General features: G+C 44.9%; 1 protein-coding gene across 1 annotated transcript in view; it reads right to left on the bottom strand.

Annotated features, from left to right (window-relative positions):
• Kif6 (kinesin family member 6) overlaps positions 1 to 14287 on the bottom strand; it is a 275255-nt gene extending 260968 nt beyond the window's left edge. The window contains 3 exon segments of the mRNA XM_051152685.1: positions 4196 to 4270; positions 8399 to 8508; positions 14141 to 14287. Of these exon segments, the coding sequence (XP_051008642.1) occupies positions 4196 to 4270; positions 8399 to 8508; positions 14141 to 14206 (251 nt within the window). The 5' untranslated portion in view covers positions 14207 to 14287.
• Positions 14288 to 19842: the final 5555 nt, after the last annotated feature.

Genomic DNA, 19842 nt, shown 5'->3' with positions numbered 1-19842 from the left:
TGAGGGTAATGGAGACTTCAATCAGCCAGTGAGCGCGATAAGAACGGACTCTCAGGAGGCAGGCTTGATTGAGCAGCTCATAAAATTATGGAGAACAAAAGCTATTTAAACCTTTCAGAAGTGGATAGAGGCTTTTGGGTGAGTGTACATCATTGGCTGGGCAAAGGTGCTGGGAATGCCTTATTTGCATGAAGAGGAATTCCAGGTGCTTGCTGGATGTGACTTTATAAGAAGAGAGGAAGTTTAATCTGGCTCCAGCTAGGTCACTTCCTCTGATGAGGTCAAGGGTGGAGGGATGCACACAGGCAAGCAGGCCCAGAGCAGAGAAGTGAGTGATTCCCATCCTGAGTGGTCCCCATTCTTATCAATCTCACTCGAGATATTTCCAGGGTTGGACAAAACTGGACCCTGCTCCTCCTACTCTGACTGCCTCCTCCCAGTTCCACAGTACCCCAGCCCCACAAATATACACCAGCTAGTGGCAGGGGGATGGGGGGCACATCGGGAACACCATGGTGGTGAGGGAGGGCATGCAGTTTTAACAAGGATGGCCAGGGTATGCCTCCTTGGGAAGGTGACATATGAACAGACACTTGTTAGGGTTTTTGGGTTTTTGGTTGTTGTTTTGTTTTTGTTTTTGTTTTCTCGTGAGATTTTTCTATTTTCTTTTTTAATTGTGTATATGCGTGTTTCTTAGTCCTATAGACCAGGTTGGCCTTAGATTAGTGAACTCCTGCCTCAGCCTTCCAAGAGCTAGGATTATAGTCTAGGCCTGACAGACCATTAACTCTTTGTTAATAGTTCCTAAATGAGGCCAAGTGCACCATTAATCTAAGCACAAGGGCAGGAGGATCTCTGTGAGTTTGAGCCAAGCCTGGTCTACACGGCATGCTCCAGGCCAGCCAGGGCTATGAAGTAAGATTCTGTATCAAAAGGAGTGAATTAATCAAGTATGTATCTACTTCATTTCACTGAGTGAATGATGGATACAATTTAATTTATATGATCTAATTACTTTCTTCTGGGAGTCTTTATACTGAAGGAAGACATATTAGGGGCAAATACAAGACCTATCATTTGAGCTCACGGAATGGTGACTGTATGTGGGTAAGCTGTGGGACCATCAGCAATATACTGACCCAGACAAACCCACATCTCATTCTCCCCTTCTCAAAGACCAGGAGGAAGGAGCTGAGTAACATGGCTGAATGATGCTGAGAGGGAAGTTGGGATGAAGTTAGAAAAATAACCTTTCAGTGACGAGTCACACCCATGAGTTTAGCAAGGATGACAGATGCTAAAAGTGTGATTAAAGCCACACTAGGGTCAAATCACGGGGAGAGGAGATCTGCTCCTGTCTCACATCTACAGCTTCATTACTGTGTGGTCCAGCAAACATCCTTCAGATGCCCGGAGTCCTGATTTCTCACCTAAAGCAAGAGTTACCACATCTGAGACTCCACAAGATTCCTGCATGAACTGAGTCAGATTCTCCACAGGAAAGCACTCTGAAGCTGTCAAAGCACTCTGCCCTACACATGAACGTATTCTTCTAACAATGGTTAAAAAAACGTTTGCTAATTAGCAAGGAATATTCTGTGAACTCTGATGTATAATTCAAGGGTAGGTATAAAATGGGAGCCCAAAATTCAAAGAAGGTCAGAAATCCCACCAGGCAAGCTCACGCTCCAGGTGAAGATATTTGGATTTGCAAGTGACAAAGAACCAAGCAAACTCACTGTCGTACCCTGCCACACCTCAGCTATTTGATGTGAGTCTTAACTATGGCTGTGCTATGGATAGTCAGTTACAAATCGAAACACTAGAGTAAAAGTCTTGCCAGCTTATGTCCATCACTACCCATCTGTGGAGAAAGAATTTCTAAGAAGGCCTTGCCTTCTCTTGGCCTTCGCCGTCTATCATTCTTTGGAAGGACAGTAAGGCAAACAGGAATGGCTAGAAGTATCTTGGAGTCATCTGTGAATATATTATCATTGTCTTCAGATAAAAAAAAAAAAGCTGAGGAAAAGGGCAGAGGCTTAAAGTAGGGAATGGGGATGAGGGAGTCAGCAAAGGAGGAAGACCCCGGGTCTCAGGAAACAGAAACAAGGTTTCCTCCAGGAATGAGTGAAGGAAGCTTCAAAATAAAGCACAAAGACCAGAGGTTGAAGAGCTGGTTCAACAGTCAGGAGTACTTCCTGCTCTTGCAGAGGACCTAGGCTTGTTTCCCAGCACCCACATGTTAGCTCATGACCATCCATGAATCCGATGCCCGCTTCTGTCCTGTGCAGGTACCTACACACGTGTGTGTGTCCACACGCACATACCTAAATACAGCTTTTTAAAATTAAATGAAAGACTACCTCTCTGAAAAAAATAACAGAACCCATATGGTTATCGGAAGGAGTGTGGTTTCATCCGTGTTTGCCATCTAACTAGGGCAACCTGAATTTAATCCAAAAAATAGGCAGCCTGGTTGTGGTTATGGAAGAAACAGTTAAAGGCTGTTTGACTGTATTTATTTTTAATGAAGGGAAACTGTATGAGACAAAAAGAGCTTGCTTTCGGAAAGGTCCACAGCACAGAAGAGTGTGAGGGACAAAGTGCGACAATGGGTTCCTCTTCTTGTTCACAGGAAAGCTCCATGAACTAGTGGGCTAGAAAACTGGCTTCGTTTAGCAGAGATATATTTCCTCTTAGCTGTGGAGATGAATGGTCACTGAACCATTCCAGTGGCTTCAGGCTCAGAACGCAACCTGATCAGCAGTTGCTCCCAGTGACACCCCGTGTTTGTCAAGGGCATGGCCATCTGGAGCAGTGGTTCTCAACCTTCTGAATGCTGCAACCCTTTAATACAGGTCCTCATGTGGTGGTGACCCCAAACCATAAAATTGTTTTCGGTGCTACGTCATAACTGTAACTTTGCCACCATTCTTGGTCTTCATGTAAATATTTTTGGAGATAGAGGCTTGCCATGACCCACAGGTTGAGAATGCTGATCTAGACCCAAGGAGACTTTGGCAAGATACATCAATATGTTTGTACCTGACTGACCAGCAGCTACCATGCAAATGGCATTATTACAGCCCGGAACTATCTAGGTACACTGAAACTGATGGCCCTAGAAAGCAAGGGCCAAGCTTTGACAGGCCACTGAAGTAGAGCAGACCTACACAACCTTAGGCCTCCTGAGTGTCACCTTTTAACCTTATTCTTTGTCCACTAATCATTTGTTTGAGAGTCTGGGGGGGGGGGCGAGGAAATGCCTCAGTGGGTAAAGTGCCTGCTTGCTGCGTAAGAATGAAGTCCTGAGTCAGATTCCCAGCACCCGTGTTAAAAGCTAGGCCTAGTCGTGTATATATTCAGTCCTATCAATGGGGATGAAACAGGCAGGTCCTAGGGCCAACTATTCTTGCTGAAATGGTGAACTTTGGGTTCAGTGAGAGACTTTTGTCTCAAACAAGGAGGTGGAGAAGCTACTGAGGAAGACATCGCGATGTGACCTCCAGTGACCTCTAGTTTCCACACTCCCAAGCACTGATAATGCATATGCAAACACACATGGAAACACACACACATATATACTACACAAATAGACACACATGAAAATTAATAGTAATACTAAAAGAAATATTGAATCAAGGGAAAAGTCTGAACTAACAGCTAGAAAATCATCTAGATTTCCAATACCAGTAGCCACCCACCCCACTTTGAGCAGTGTCAGCCTTATCATCCCTGGTTATGGAACCTTTGAAGTGATTCCCTTATGTGTTTGGGTGTATGTGTCTGCGTGTTAGTATGTGCACATTGCATGGGTGCCCTTGGAGGCCATGAGAGGGTGTCAGATCCCTGCAGCTGGAGTCCCAGGAGGTTGTGAGCTGTCCGGTGGATGTGTTGGGGGTGGGGGGCTGAACTCTGACCTCTGCAAGTACAGAATGCACTCTTAGCTACCGAGTCATCTCTCCAGCCTCACACTGGGCCTTTAAAATGAGACTGCATCTCTGGTTTGCTTCTAGGATCACAATCTGAGTCCCAAACAAACAGCTATTCATATAAATAATTAGGTGCTATCGCTGTTTCATGCCCTGTAGCCTGAGTGTATGATTGATACATGGAAGAGAGTTACCACAATTACCCGAGGACTGAAGACAAGATGAAAAGCCACGAGCCCACCGAACAGTCTGGGAAATCCTACCTCTCAGCGACTGGCTTGGCAATGATCTCAAAAATGATCTCTTGTTTAGCATCTTGGTCAAAAATCCTTTGAAATCTGCAATGTGAAAGTGGTAATTATCTCAAAGCTGGGCCTTCAAACGCTGTTGGATTAATGAATCTTGTTTTCATAAACACGTTTGTAAATGACCCCATGCTGACATCATCGGGCTTACCAAACCTAACACAATGTTTGCTCTGTCATCCCCTGACACTGTGCCATTGTATTCTTGCTCACAAATGGTGGGTAAACAATATGGCTTTGACAAGATCTGTACGATTGTCCACCTCTGAAAAAAAAATCACACCAGCTTTGAACCAAATAATAAACTGTATATTTTTAGCCCGCAAGAAGGACAGTGTCTGAGGCTGGCATCAGAGTCAAACCTCCAGACCTGCATGGGTTGCAAACCCAAGAAGGGGATGTGAAAGGCCCTTAGACTTCTGATGCCTGCCCAGGGAGGAAAGAATGCAATTGTGAACGGCGCAACCTCCGCTCACTCTCTAAAGTAAAAACTTTTGAGCAAAACTTCTGAGGGCATCCGCAGTTTATTGCCCACACATTAGGTACCTCTCCCTTCTGCGATGGATGATGCCAGCTTTGGGATGCTATTGCATCATTTTTTTGCCCATGACTCAAAAGTCAGAAAAGACTCCTCTATCCTGCAAAATTGGGTCTTTGTCAGAATGGCAGAGACAGGAGTTCTGGGACGTGACAGAGCATCTGTTTCATCATCCTTGCAGAATCACTCTTGAGTTTGGTACGGGACTGCCAGCAGAGCAGAACACTCAGGTGAGGCAATCTGTTCTCTTGTAGTGAAGCGAGGTGCTGACAGTGAGTACAGCCACCACTAAAACAACACAAAAGAGAATCTTCCACAGAAAGCATTGACCGGTCTATTTTTATGTTTTCTATGTATTTAAATTTCTCTGTGTGTGTTTATCTGTATATAGATGCAGCTGCATGCATGAGTATGTGTTTAAGTGTATACAAGTGCAGTTGCATGCGTGCTAGAGAGAGTGTGCCTGTGTGTCTGTGTGTATGTTCACATGTAGAGATCAGAAGGCAGCCTTGTGTGTCTTTCCTCAGGTTTGATCCTCCTTTGGTTTTAAAGACAGCTCTTACTGCCCTGGAACTCACCAAGTAGGCTAGGCTGGCTGGCCAGTAAGCCCCAAGGATTTACCTGCCTCTACCTCTCTGCTTCTGGGATCATAACATGCCAGCCCATGTGGCATTTAAAACGTGGGTTCTAGGGATCGAACAAAGGTTTTCAAGCTTTCAAAGCTTCTCAAGCTCGCTTTACCAGCTAGGATCTCTTTACAGTACCTTACAGTATTTCAAAATAAAAGTTGAGGAGGTTCGGTCTCTAAAGTAAAAACGTTCAAGCAAAAACTTCTGAGGGCATCTTAAGCAGCTTTTGGGGACTATATGCTCTGGTCAACATGCTTTCCTACACAAGTCAACTGGCCACATTTGACTAATGCAGCAAGGCTACAGAGGACATATAATACAGTTGTTACCATCAAAGGGTTCTGATGGATACCCAGAGCTAAGATTAGAAATATAAAATAGAAAGAAATGTATCATCAAGGATCAAAGGATATTTAGGGCTTACAGCCTTTGTTTGAGATGAGCAAATGGTGAATTATACGCTGACATAGGGCAGCTTGCAGCCACCTGTGAATCCAACGCCAGGGATCCGATGCCCCTTCTGGCCTCCATGGGCACCTGCACTCACATGCATGTACACACGCATACATAATTTTAATATTTTTCAATTTTAAGCTTAGTATTTTAAAATTTTTAAAAATTTTGTAATCATTTTTAAATTATATCCTGTGGTCTTTAAAAGAACAGTGGAAGAAGAAACAATCCAGATTTCTCTATTATCTACCTTCTTCAGAATGAAGACTTCAAGATAAAGTTTATAACATACAAAGTAATGATACATTAAGCACCAACTATCACCATCTCCAAACATTCATTTTCACAGCAGAGTTATCTTACAACCTGGAGAGGAACTTCGACCAGCTGTCTTCTGAAGAACAAAAGAGAATCCTAGAATTCAGAACAGCGGTAACAAGTTCAGTCAAATCTCTTATGAAGATGAAGTCGAGGCCCACGGAGATAAGAGATGACTTGGGGTCTTAATGCCCATAAATAACACACCGAGGCAGAGCGTGGGGTTCCAGATGACCATACTGTCCTTACATTCATTAAGATGTTGTGTGGGCTTTGCCTAACACCCATTTCAATTGCACACAGGCTAACCTTCCTGTCTGAAGCCTTTTTCAAAATCTTCCTCACCACACAGATGACAACTCCATCCTTCTAAATTCTTATTCCCAAACTCCCTGGTACCTTTGACTCCTATCTTTCTGTTTTACTCTGTAATGAATTCACTGGCAAGCTCTATCAAAACTCTGACCTCCAAATACCCAGAATCCAATTAGAGTCATGCCTAGGCATCTTCAGACACCAAGATCTGCAGGTGTACAGATCTCTTACATAAAGCATTTGCATATGGTCCACGTACCTCTTTCTATACATTCTATAGTGCTCACAGTATCTAATACAATGCAAATGTCATGTAAGTGGCTTTATACTGTGCCGTCTCTGGAAAGACGACCAAAGAGCCTGTGTATTTTCAGCAAAGACAGTTTTAATTCTTTCTATCCCTATATTGGTTAGACCCATGGATGCAGAATTGAATACACTGGATATTTCTCATCACTCCACTGCCCACCAAGGCCAGGCTACAGCAGTTTTTACCTGTCCTCCTTACCCTTACAGTATGTGCTAAATATGTCATCAAGTGCCATGTTACTGCAGGTCAGCAAGTGCCATGCTATTCCTGCAACAGGAGTGTGATGGCTTCATCCTTCCCAGCACCATCTATTTCCTACCAGTGGCACTTAAGGGGACAGTTCTAGTGACTCATGAGGTTCTGTATAATCTGGCCTCTCAGTGCCCTTTCATCTGCCTTTTTCCCTTATGTCCCTTGCTTGTTCCATAAGCCTCACCGGTTCCCTTTCTTTCTTCACGCAGACAGACACTTGTCTATCTAAAGGACCTAGTCCCTCCTATCCCCATAGCCTGGACCTCTCATCCCTCAAACTGGCAGTGAAGAAAGACCAGGAGTGGATGGTTGGGGCATTCACCTTGTCCATGTGGCTAAGCACTAAGAGAAAGACATCCACATATGATATTTAAAGTGTCCCAGCTGCAGTTTGGTTTTTTTTTTTTTTTTTTTTTTTTAGTAAAAAGGAGCCTGGGAAATTAATTAGACTAATACATTATATCCCAATTTTTGTCGCTATGATATGGGATCAGATCCTGAGATGTTTTACACTCTCTGTACTTTTTTCATATTGAATATTCAGATAAATGGACACTTTACATGGTATCTCATTTCAGGATAGACCCAGTTGAGGTGGATGTCCCACAATACATTATAGGTACTGGATATGCACGTGAGCACATGAGACCTGTGTACTGTTTAGATTACAAAGAAAGACCATCTAAATAACACAGAGACTGGTTGCTAACATCTCGCCTTCCACAACATTCACATACTCGTGTGCTTCACGTAGGGACTGGCCCATAGTGGGCAGAAGAGGAAAATAATGGCACTTGATACTCACAGAGAGCAAAGCAAAGCTGAGACAATAGTCAGGCTGCTTCTTTACTATCTATATGTACTCGTGAGTGTGCATACTTGTGTGTGGCGGAGTGTGATTCTTCACAGTATAAGTGTAGAGGTCAAAAGTCAACCTTACATATCCACACGCAAGGTTGCCTTCCAACCTCTGTTTGACAAAGGACCTCTCACCAGCCTGGAACTTTGTCAGGTTAGCTGGCTTGTAAGCTTACAGGGCTCTGCCTGCCTCTGCCTTCCATCTTGCCCTTCCTGGGTGCATTACTATGCCCATCTTTCACGTGAGAAATCAGGTTCTCCTCAGGCTTGGAAGGCAACCACTTAGTTGACAGAGCCATCTCTCCAGCCTTGGGATATTATCTCAAACACAGAAACCTACCTTTGAATCTTGGGCACAATAATGAGCTGGAGTTCTATGTACCAGTTGAGATGGCCGTATTACCCTTGCCACAGAAATGGGGCTGAGGACCTCAGCAACAGAAACATAGCAACGAAGCAGAAACAAAGAGGAGGAACACAATGCTTACTTAAACTTGTAGCTTTCTCGCTTATTGTTCACGAAGCCATCTGCCAGATCTCGGGGTAAGAGAATTTCTAAGCTAGGTGCTAATTTTTCATCTTCTTCTATGGAATAAATCTGAAAATACAACAACAGGCAGACAGAAGACATCAATGGTAAATTTCCAGCATGACCTCTAACCTGGATATTGTGCTTAGCGTTGTAACGGTACAAAAACTGTGCTTTCGTGACAAAATATCATAGCGCTGTATAACATGTAAAGTCCTCTCTGAACCATTGCCTGGCTCAAATACACAGAACAAGAATTAAAAATCTAAATTGATACATGTATTAGTTAGTTTTTGTTACTGTGATTAAAAACCCCCACCATGACCAGAAGCAACTTATGCAAGAAACAGTTTGTTTTGGCTTGTCGTTCCTGTGGGAGAGTCCACAGTGGCAGGCGGAAGGCATGACAGCAGGATGCCAGAGCAGGAGACAGAGCACAACTCCAGACACAAGCATGAGGCAAAGACAGTGTCCTGAGAACAGGACAAGGCTGCACAGCCACCAAGCCCAATCCAGTGACATATCTCGCCCAGCAAGGCTCCAGCTGCTGACCGTTCCATAAGCTCTTGAAATAGTTCCTACAGCTGAGGACCAAGGATTCAAATACGGGAGCCTATGGGGGACATTCCTATTCAAGCCACCACAATGCTGTATCCAGGCTTTGGTCAACTTTGGGTGATCTAATATGCAAATTGGATTATGTACCTACATTTCCCTTGTCCCCTTGTCCCCTTGAGAAGGATCTTGAAAGACATAAGTATCTCTATTCTAAAGGAATTCACATTCTCACTGCAACCCATAAGCACTTTTGAGCATGTGTGAACCTCAGACACAGACACATAATACTGAGGTCTGAACCTTCTCAGAGAACTATCAGGAGTGTCTAGGTTTGTGTTACATCCCCAAGAATCCCAAGTTTCAGCAATTTGATGTCCTGTGAGTTGAAAGGATATGAGTTGTCTCATGACTCTGACGTCTTATTCTTTTCAGCTCAGCTCAGCTCAGCCACTACTTTCTAAGTTACCCGGGAGAAATCGCTTCCACTTCCCAAGATGATGTGGAAACAGAGGGCCCTAAGACCCTGGCAATGGTACCGTTTCCTGATTCTTATCTCCCTTACCTACTCTTTTATTTCTTAGCCAGGAAAGTCAACACTCAAGTCTATAAAGAAACCCTGAGATTTAAAGTCTACATGCTGAACCCGACTACCAGGTGTGTCACCAGCCACTGCTCTCAGAATCAAAGGTCCCTTGTATATAAAATATGGGAAACAGAACCTCCAGCCTCCCTTGCAAGAGTGGCTGGGGGTGGGGCTCAAATGATGTAATGGAAATGGAAGTATTTTGTCATGCACCATACAAAGAAGATTTTAAGAAAGATTTCTTGTCTTTCACCAGGAAATAAAATACTTTCTTACGGGGCAATACTTCCTGTGTAAGCTAGAGTCATTTGCATGATCAGAGGTTAAGAATCATATTACTACCCAAAGAAAGCTTACCTACACTAACAGAAAGTAGGAATAATTCCCAACGCAGCCTTTTTTTTTTTCATTTGAGACAGGACCTCACTATGTAACCCTGGCTAGTTTAGATCTCTCTATGTTGACCCAGCTGGCAGAAATCTACCTCTGGCTGCCCCCAACCCAAGTGCTGGGAGTTAAGGCATGTGTCACCAAGCCTGGCTGAAGCAGGTTCTTTTTGAACCATCGTACTTAAAATATAAAAAATTCAGGTAAAGAGGCTATTTTAAAAATAAATTTTCAAAAAAACAAAAGAGGAAGAAATGTGTGTTGGGCGGGGGGCAATGTCTAAGGGTTCAAGGCTTTCTGATTAGATTTTTTTCTCCTAAGAGACATTTTAAAACTCTTTTCTGTTGGGCATTGCTGGTTTAATAACTAGGCAGTGAATGAAAGTGTATGGCATGAAATGAACAACACTGAGAGGTGACACACACTTTTTATTTTTAAAGTCTGTGTCTTGGAATGGAAGCTGGAGATCTCAGAGGTTAAGAGCTTTTGCCAGTCCTCCAGAGGACACAAGCTTACTTCCCAGCACCCAGTCACCACCAGTCCTCCCTCTGACCTCTGATGGTATCTGTGCTCACCTGCATGTACCCAAATACACACTCACACATAGTCAAAAAAGTTAAAACAAAATCTTTATAGACAATCGGTGTCTCTCTGTGCTCAGTAATCAGAAAAGGAGGAACTATGGTAGGAAATGAATTATGTACTTAACTGTAATTAAGACAGTCCTCAATGCCAAGCACTGGTGGCACATGCCTTTAATCCTAGTACTTGGGAGGCAAAGGCAGGTAGATCTTTATAAGTTTGAGACCAGCCTGGTCTATGGAGCAAGTTCCAGGACATAGAGAAACCCTGTCTCTAAAAACAACAAAAAGACATTCTTCAAGGCATTGAGAAGTCCTTAGAAAGCTAGAAGGCAGTAGTGTCAGGGTGTTGCCTAGCACCTAAATGGCCCTGAGTTCAAACCCTAGCACTACCACCATCAAAGGGAAGAAGAAAATGCATCCTTAGAGCCCGAAGCTTTATAACAGGGTGGCTTTAACCCTTTCTCTTATAAAGAATTTATCATCTGAGATAGAACAGTTATTCTTTAGGCAAAGAAGCAGAAAAAAATGTATGGTTTGTGTTGTCTTGACCTTTGTTTGTTGTTTGCTCACTGCTGTCCTCTCCCTCTCCTACCCGCCCCCCCCCCCCGGCCCCGAGCCTTCTGTGTATTGATTTTGAGACAGGGTCTCAGTGTGAGGTCCTGGCTCTCTTAGAACTCACTTTGTAGACCTGGTTGGACTTGAACTCACAGAGACACACCAGTCTCTGCCTCCCTACTACTGGGATTAAAGATGTATGCTCCCTCACTGGAGTGTTTAAAACCAACCAAACAAGGAAATAAAAACCCCAAAATAAAACAAACAAAAAACAAACAGAGTCTCATACAGTAGCAGCCAACATTTGCCGGAGCTCACTCTATGGCTCAAGCTGACCTCGAACTCACAGCAATCCTCCCGCCCCAGCACCCCCTCACCCAGCCACCACCATAGCTGAGTGCTTGGACTACACTAGGTCTGGTCTAATCTATAAATTGGTCTGATTCAATTTTTAATGGCTCAAGGAGTAAGACGGATGAAGCCTTGGAATCGCTTTTGGTTTTGTACTATATACAAGATTCCCAGACAGAGAAACACCAGTGAGATGTGCAGGGGCAAGGCGAGCCACAATAGGCAGAGTCTCCTGAAGGACAGCAGGGATACGCTGCTCTCTAGGGATCTGCCCATCCTCTTCTCTCCTGCTCATGCTGGCAGCACAACGAACATCTCTGTCAGCATCTGACATCATGATCTGGAGCTTACTGCCCAGAGGACCAAACAGCCCATTCTACATGTCCATCAAGAAAATAGCAAAGAAGCAACATCAAAACAGGCCAGCTTCAAGACTCCTCATGGGCGTACCAGCTCTATGCTGCCCGCCTCTTCCTTACCATAGCCGAACTTCTCTTTATGACTGCCAAGTCAGCGCAAAGTCTAAGAATCAGGAAGTCAATATGACAGGTGCTTTAAAGGGTCTTTGTGCAGATGACTGCAGGGAGGGGGAGGGGCAGAGGCACCCAGGGTTCTCTCCCTACTGATGTATTTCTTTAAGCAAACAGGGCTAATTTAGGGGCGGGAGAGATGGCTTGGTGGTTACGAGTACTTACAAGAGGACCTGGGTTTGATTCCCAGCACCCACATGGCAGCTCACAACCATTTGTAATTCCAGTTGCCGGTGGTCAGTGGCCTTTCCTGGCCTCTGCAGGCACTGTACAAATGTATGCACAGGCAGGCAAAACACTTGTAAAGATAAAATAAAGGAAGCATTTTTTTAATGGCTAATGTTTTCTTTGGAGTCTTTTCTTAAAGGGTCACTGATGATGATGGCAGACACATTATAATTTGCTTATTTTAAGAACATAAGTTGCCAGAGGCAAATTCTAGATTATAAGATGCCATGTTATACCTTTATATACACACAGCACTAAAAAAAGAATAGAGATAAAACGTACAATTATACACTTATTCTAGGCATTCATAAATATGAACCAAATTGTCTGACTTTGGAAGTCAAGAAAAAGTTGGGCATTTTGTCTGTTTGTTTTCTGAAGAAAAAAAGTGTAACTTTAAAAAAATCCTTAATTAAAACTAAACTCAGTGCCAGCCGGACAGTGGTGGCACACAGGCCTTTAATCCCAGCACCCAGCAGGCAGAAGTAGGTGGATCGCTGTGAGTTAGGGCTCAGCCTGATATCCAGAGCAAGTTCCTGGACAGCTAAGGCTACACAGAGAAACCTAATCTTTAAAAACAAAACAAAAAACAAACCAACAAAAACTAAACCCAGTGCTTTGCACCCAAAAATAAGACCTGAAACGGGGAGGGAGGCTTGTGGGAAAAGCATAAAGATGAGAGAGGATATGGAGGGAGTGCAAAGGCAGTTAAAATTCTTGACACAAATGTAAATTTGAAAAATTAAATTAAAGGCAGGAGTACTTGGTGCATGCCTTTAATTATATCAGGAGCAGAGGCAAGCAGATCTCTGTGAGTTCAAGGCCAGCCTGGTCTACACACTGAGTTCCAGGCCAGGCAGGACTATATTAGTGAGACCTTGTCTCAAGAAAAAACAAACAACAACTGAAGTTAAAATTAAACAAAAGTCAGTGCCTGCTACTGAGATGCTGGGTACCCTGGCCGTTTACTTAACCTACCCCACAGTGTCCTTGTGTGTAAAATAAGGAAAATGACAAAAGCCCCAGCAGAGGCCCAGAGGTAAGCCACAAGAGTCAACTGGCAGGTAGTGATTTCTCCAAGCACAGCAGCCATGGACATGCTCACCCTGGAGCCAAGAGGGAACATCTGTCTTCCCAAACTTTGGCACACTTCTAGGTTTAGCACACATCTCATGAAGACTGGTTAATGCTTTTTGGGGGGCACGGGGGCGTTTGTTGTGTGGGGACATACAGCACATCTATAATGAATGCACGTCAAAAAACAAAATATAACAAAACAAAAAACCATGGATGTTGCAGAACAGCAAAATAGACAGGTAAAAATATATAAATAATAACAACAACAACAACAACAACAACAACAACAACAATAATAATAATAATATCCCGCCGGGCGTCGTGGCGCATGCCTTTAATCTCAGCACTCGGGAGGCAGAGGCAGGCGGATCGCTGTGGGTTCGAGGCCAGCCTGGTCTACAAAGTGAGTCTAGGACAGCCAAGGCTACACAGAGAAACCCTGTTTCGAAAAAACAAAACAAAACAAAACAAAACCCAAAAAAAACCCGCAGGCTGTAGAAGGCCAAAGAAAGCGCGTATGCACGCTTGTCTGTAATTGTATGATTCAGTATGCCAGTGTGCGTTTCAATAATGCACACCAATTTCTCCACTGGGAACCGGTCAGCCCCAATTTGGAGCTGTGTGTGCAGGGCTGGAAAGGCAGTGCCCCAGAAGAGTGCAAGGAGCGCCTTTCTGTGCATAGGACATAGCGTAGGTGAGTGTGCAAACGGGCCCACGTGCACTAGTGTGCACGCGTGTGTCAGGCGCCAAGTTGAGGCTGCTGGCCCTTGGGGCTGCAGTCTGCGAGGCCTTCCCGCGCCCCGCGCCCACCCCACCACGCGCCCCACTTCCAATGTAGTGGCTCGTACCCCCTGCTGCTGCTTCCGCACCGAGGGCTTCACCCTAGCGAAAATCTGGATCGTCTGCTTCACCATCACCAGCGGAGACTCCACACTGACCCTTGACCTTTCCGAGTCAGGGCCCCCTAAAACTTCTTACTCCCACCTCTCCTGGGACCTGCTACCCTAGCAACAGTAACCAAGGATGCTACCCAAGCAGCACCGCGGCCCGGGGATCCCGCCTCCTCTCCCTAATTGGTTGTGGGCGGGACGAACAGGGATCACTGCGCATGTGCAGGAGGTACTCTTGGGACACGGGCAAAAAAGTTCTTGCAAGCCCTGAGTCTGGCCCCCCCTTTCCTTAACAATTCCTTCCTCATTCCATAACTCCTTTACGTCTCTCTGAAGTCAGTCTGCCCTTTATCACGCATTGCAGAAATGCCCTTTTTTGGTTGAGACTTTCAAGCTGCTTTGAATTCAATTGGAAATCATTGTGTGATAAAGCAGGTTCTCAACAGAAAATCTCAACACAGGGGCAAGGGTAGTGCTTCGCTCCCTGTGAAGAGACTGCTTCCCATGTGAAACGTCTGGAAATGAGTTCCTGTGAGAAAGCCTCTAAAAGCATGTCCAACCCCTCCTCACCAGTGATATATGTGTATATCACCAGAATATATATCTCTCACTGGTGAGGTGAGCACTGTAAAACGATACAGACACTCTGAAAAAGAAAGTTTGACCGGCTGGCTTTGTTTTTAGACAGGGTCTCACTCCACTGAGCAGCCTACAGGGGCCTGCACCTCACCATCGTCCTTCCTCAGCGTCCCAATGTCCCCATTTCCGCCTTCCGTTTGTGTGGGTTTGTTTTCCCAGAAGACAGAAGGTACAGGTACTTTGAGATGCACAAGCTGCACTTTGGGGACATCCATCCCGGAGAAATGAGAACTTGTGTTCACACGAAAATCTGTGCATTTGCTTAGTTGGTGATCTGCCCAAGCCACGGGCAAGGCAGTCGTCCTTTGCCTAATGAGCAGTTCAGCGAACTTAAAACACCATTTTAAAACGTATGACCCACTGATGATATGTAACAACCTGAATGAACTCCCTAGGGGGGAAAGTTACAAGTTAAATACCGTATTACTCTTTATGTAATATTATTCAAGTGATTTTTTTAAATTCCAGAGATGGAGGGGTTACAGATGACTGGGGTGGTAGAGAGGGCAGGAGGAGGCTATGGTTACAGAAAGTCCACTGATGGGCTGTACTGAACCTGCCTCTGCGCTGTTCTCATCCATGGGGAACAAACTGCAAGTTGCACATAAGGTAAGTAACACCTAGAAGTCTAGAGCTGGAGGGGAACTCAGTTGGCAGAATGCTTGCTGGAGATGCACGACACTCTAGATCTGATCCCCACCACCCTTTAAACCAAGTGGGGCCTCTCAAGCCCTGAAACTCTAGCTCTGAGGTGGTAAAGACAAACTTCAGGCTGGAGACAGAGCTCAATGACAGAGGACTTGCTCAGCATGTGGAAGGTCATGGGTTCGATTTCCCAGCATCATAAGAAAAAAATCAAATTTTGGGGTTCTGGAGAGATGGATCATTGGTTAGGATCTTTTGCTGTTCCTTCCCAAGGACTGGAGTTGGGTTCCCAACCCCGGTGTCTGTGGCTCACAACCACCTGTAACTCCATCTCTCTTGAGTCTGACACCTGCTTCTGGTCTCTGTACCCTCACATACATGCACCCACACATAAATAAATCATCTCTTTTTTTTAATTCAAATTTTGAAAAGAAGGCATAAACATTTTCATAAACACTTCATTCATGGAAAGGATTATGTGGTTGAAAAAGGTGGTGGATGTCATTAAAACCACTGAACACTTTGTATAAGAGTCAAGACAAAGAAAGGAGTTGACAGTGTTGGGTGTTGGTCCAGAGGCAGATTATCCAGAACTCCCAAGTCCAGTTGTTAAAACTACCAGAAGCACCCAACACTTTCAGAAACAGCCTTAGACTTCCTTACAAAGTTAACCATACCCACATCACATGGCCCACAAGAAGAGCACGGATGCCTAGACAGGTGCCTACAGCATGGCTAAGCCTCAGATTTATTGTGTCCAGTGAAGGATGCCAACATCCATAGTGACATGAAATATAATTGGGTACATAGGATGTCCCAGTGAAAGGAAAACTCTAGGGATACAGAACAGATATATGATTGGTTTACAAAGGCTGGAGTAGGAAGAGGACTTGACTGCAAAGAAGCATGGGAGGGCTTAGGGTGCTGTGACAGAATACACCTCTGAGCGGGTCTATGAGGGAGTTCGGAGAGAGTTAGCTGAAGACCTCTCTGAAGGCAGGTGGCACCATCCCCTGGACAGTGATCCAATCCTGGACCGAAGGGAAACAAAAAGAAGAGAGTGAACCAAATAGCAGCATTCGCCTTTGTCTTCTTCTGGATCTCCCCAGATGTGAGCAGGCAGCCTCCTGCTTCGGCCACCACAGCCAGGAGTTGTTCCCGGAGCTCTGCCTTCACCACCACGACCAACCATAACCTCAAGCCAGGCACCAAAACAAAATGCTCCTCAAGCTGTTTCTTGCTAAGTAATTAACCACAGCAACAAGAAAAGTAATGAATAAAACCTTCTGTGTATGCTTGTGTGTGCGCATGCTTATGCGCATGTGTGTGTGTGTGCATGCATGTAAAAACCATATGGCAACCATTGCTATCATTGCCCAGGTGCCACCCACCTTGCATTTTGAGACAGAGTTCCCCCATTGGCCTAACACTTAACGAGTAGCCTAGCTGACTGGCCAATGAGCCCCAGGCTCCTATGTACCTCTACCTCCCCTGCTCTGGGATTGAAAGCACATGCCACCATGCAAAGCTTTTCTTCTTACTTATGTCCTGGGGCTAGAACTCGGGACCTCGTGCATGTGCAGCAACCACACTACCAACTAAACTATGTCCCCAACCCTGTGAATACAGCTTTCTAAAGAGCAGAAACTGCACCATTCGAGTGCTCACGGGACATAGAGAGGACACAAATTCAGTAGCTCCCGGGGCCATACCTATCTATGATGTGCACACTTTAAGTGGACGGATAAAGACGACAGGCACTGTGCTGGTACCCAAAACATAGAGTGTCTAACTAAAAACATTACCACTCTGAATGGTGAAGGCACAGCATTGCCTGAAGCCGCCCTGTGTATGGCCAGCAGTTAAGACCTGTTCCTGTTTGTGGCACACGTGGCTCCTGGGCCATGCCGCAGACAGCTTTCCTTAAATCTCCAGCAGATGGTTGAAATGGGAACACGAGGGGCCTCATGATTAAATCTCCTAGCTTGGCTGTCTCAACCCCCAACTGGATTTCTGCTCAGTACTCTTATTTGTACCTTGCCTTGATTAGATGTAGTCTAGATGCTTTTTTAATTGCTAAAGGAGCCTTGAGCACCGCACTCGCCCAGGTCACAGATGACTGCACCATGCTGTAAAAGAATTAATCCAAGCCTGCCTCGAATGAGTCCATAGGCAAGTTGCCTGGGCTCCATCTGCCTTGTTGGCCTTGTTTTGTTTTTTAGTAAAAGTTGCAGTTCCAGCACAAGGGTCAACTACCTCTTGGAGCTGTTGGTACTCCAAACCATAAAATGCATCATTTTATTTTACACATCTCATGAGGGACCAGTAAAAAAATTGTAAGCTAATAATTTTGACACAGAATATGCCCATACAGTTACCTAATTGCAGTACGCTTCCTCCTCTCTTGTTTTTTTTAATTCATACCTTGAGAATTCTATGAGTGCTTACATTGTACTTTGATCAACTCTACCTCCCACATTCCCCACTCCAACTCTTCCCATACCACTCACCTCTTTTCCCTTCCTTCCCAAGTGCTTCTCCTTTGTGTTTAAACCCACTGATCCTCTTAGTGCATCTAGGAAGTGCACGGGTATAGAACAATCTGCTGGAGCATGGGGCAACCTATCAGGGGCCAAATCCCCAAAGAAGCTGACTGTCCTGCTCCCAGCAGCCACCAATGGTCAATAGCTCCCCTGCTCCCCCATGGACTTCCTAAGGCCCTCCCCGCACCATGTTGGAATTTGGCTGGCTTGATCCTGCAGAGGAGTGACACAAACAGTATTTTCTGGGCATGACAGGGTCGTTGCACACATGAACTCACATTGGCTGTGAGTCCCTCCATTGTCCAGAAGGCTCTTCATGACCACCCCAGCGTGAACACTCCTTCTCAAGTGGACAATTACAGTAAGACCCACAGTGATGGTCTCACTAACCCCATTTCACATCTCCTATAAAGAACTTCCTCTGCAAAGCAAGGCCAATAAGGAGAATTCCCCCACTTACTAGTAGATAACAGTATGGATCAGGTAGCAGTCATTTGACACAACTGCCTTGCTAGCAGTGAATATCTATAGGATGGATAGTGAGCACTTTTGCACAGTTCATTAGTGTGGAGATTTAACGTTTGATGCAGAGGAGTGCAGAGATGCGGAATTCACAGCAGATGGGTGGAGGACATTATCCATGGAAAGCTCCTTAAAGCCCAGCCCTGCCCATTTATCTTATGGGTGGTCAGGACCAGGGGGAACCCCTTAGCATCCCCCAGTCTCAACTGGGCATTTGCTCCATTGTTTCTGAACCAATGGTGAATACACGCAGCAATTTCTGGTACTCATTAAATGCTGAATAATAAACATGCTTTTATACTGCTGAGCAGCGGTACCACAAAAAATCTGCAATATATAATTTCAGCAAAGAAATTTCTTTTGAGAATATGTTCGGCTAATTTAAAGCATGATTTCATTAACATAACCATATTTCCAAACACAGCAGGGTGAAATTCATAAAACTTCACCCACACTCTGGGTTTATAGGATGCTGTGGGAATCTTGGTATTGGTACATGTGTACTAACTTCCTTTTCCTATTGGTGGTGCCTTGAGATCTTCACCACCACACAGGATTCTCCTTCCTGCTGGTTCATCACCACTCCAACTGAGAGAAGGAGGCCCTCTTCTCTCTCAGTTCGTCTGATCCTCTTCCTGGAGGCCTCTTGGGGCTCCCCTGAGCGGCAACATCAAAGTTAGCATCAGGCTGGAAGCTGGTGGCCAGCCATATGGAATTACAGCCCAGGCTGTCACCGGATTACAGAGTGTAGCTCACGAACCAAATGACAGTGCCATGGCACAGAGGGAAGCCTCCCGTTTTGAATGGAAAATGTGACTGCCTGTGTGTGTTTATACCCGGGCTTCTCATAAACATCCCGGATGCTCCACCAACATCCCATCACGGCAAGGGATGGGCTGAGTTGAAAATAACTCCAGGACTCCTTTCTTCTAAGAAAATGACCCACCCTGGCCTACCTCCTCCTGGCTTTTATGTGTCTATTCCTCTGCATGGTTCAGTTAGGGTGGAAAATTGAAACATAAAAGAAAAATGGTATCTAGTGGAGATTACCTAACATTTCATTATGGGCACCAGAGCCAGCCAGTTTTAGCAAGCCAATCTGTCGTCACTGCAGTTTATGAAATACTGACTTCCCGAGAAGACACTGATAGTTTCGTATTGTCTGCCTTCTGGTGGGGGAAGTCATAGTTTAAAATGGTAGTTTTCACTCACTGATTCTATCATCTTCAAATGTCTACCATACAAACAAACTGAAGAACTAGTGAGCAGTCTTCCAGCGCCCATGCCAGGGCCCGCCATAGGACTACTCTG

This window comes from Acomys russatus, chromosome 11 (genome assembly GCF_903995435.1).
Source record: "Acomys russatus chromosome 11, mAcoRus1.1, whole genome shotgun sequence".
Lineage (NCBI taxonomy): Eukaryota > Metazoa > Chordata > Mammalia > Rodentia > Muridae > Acomys > Acomys russatus.
This window is presented reverse-complemented; position numbering and strand designations above follow the sequence as displayed.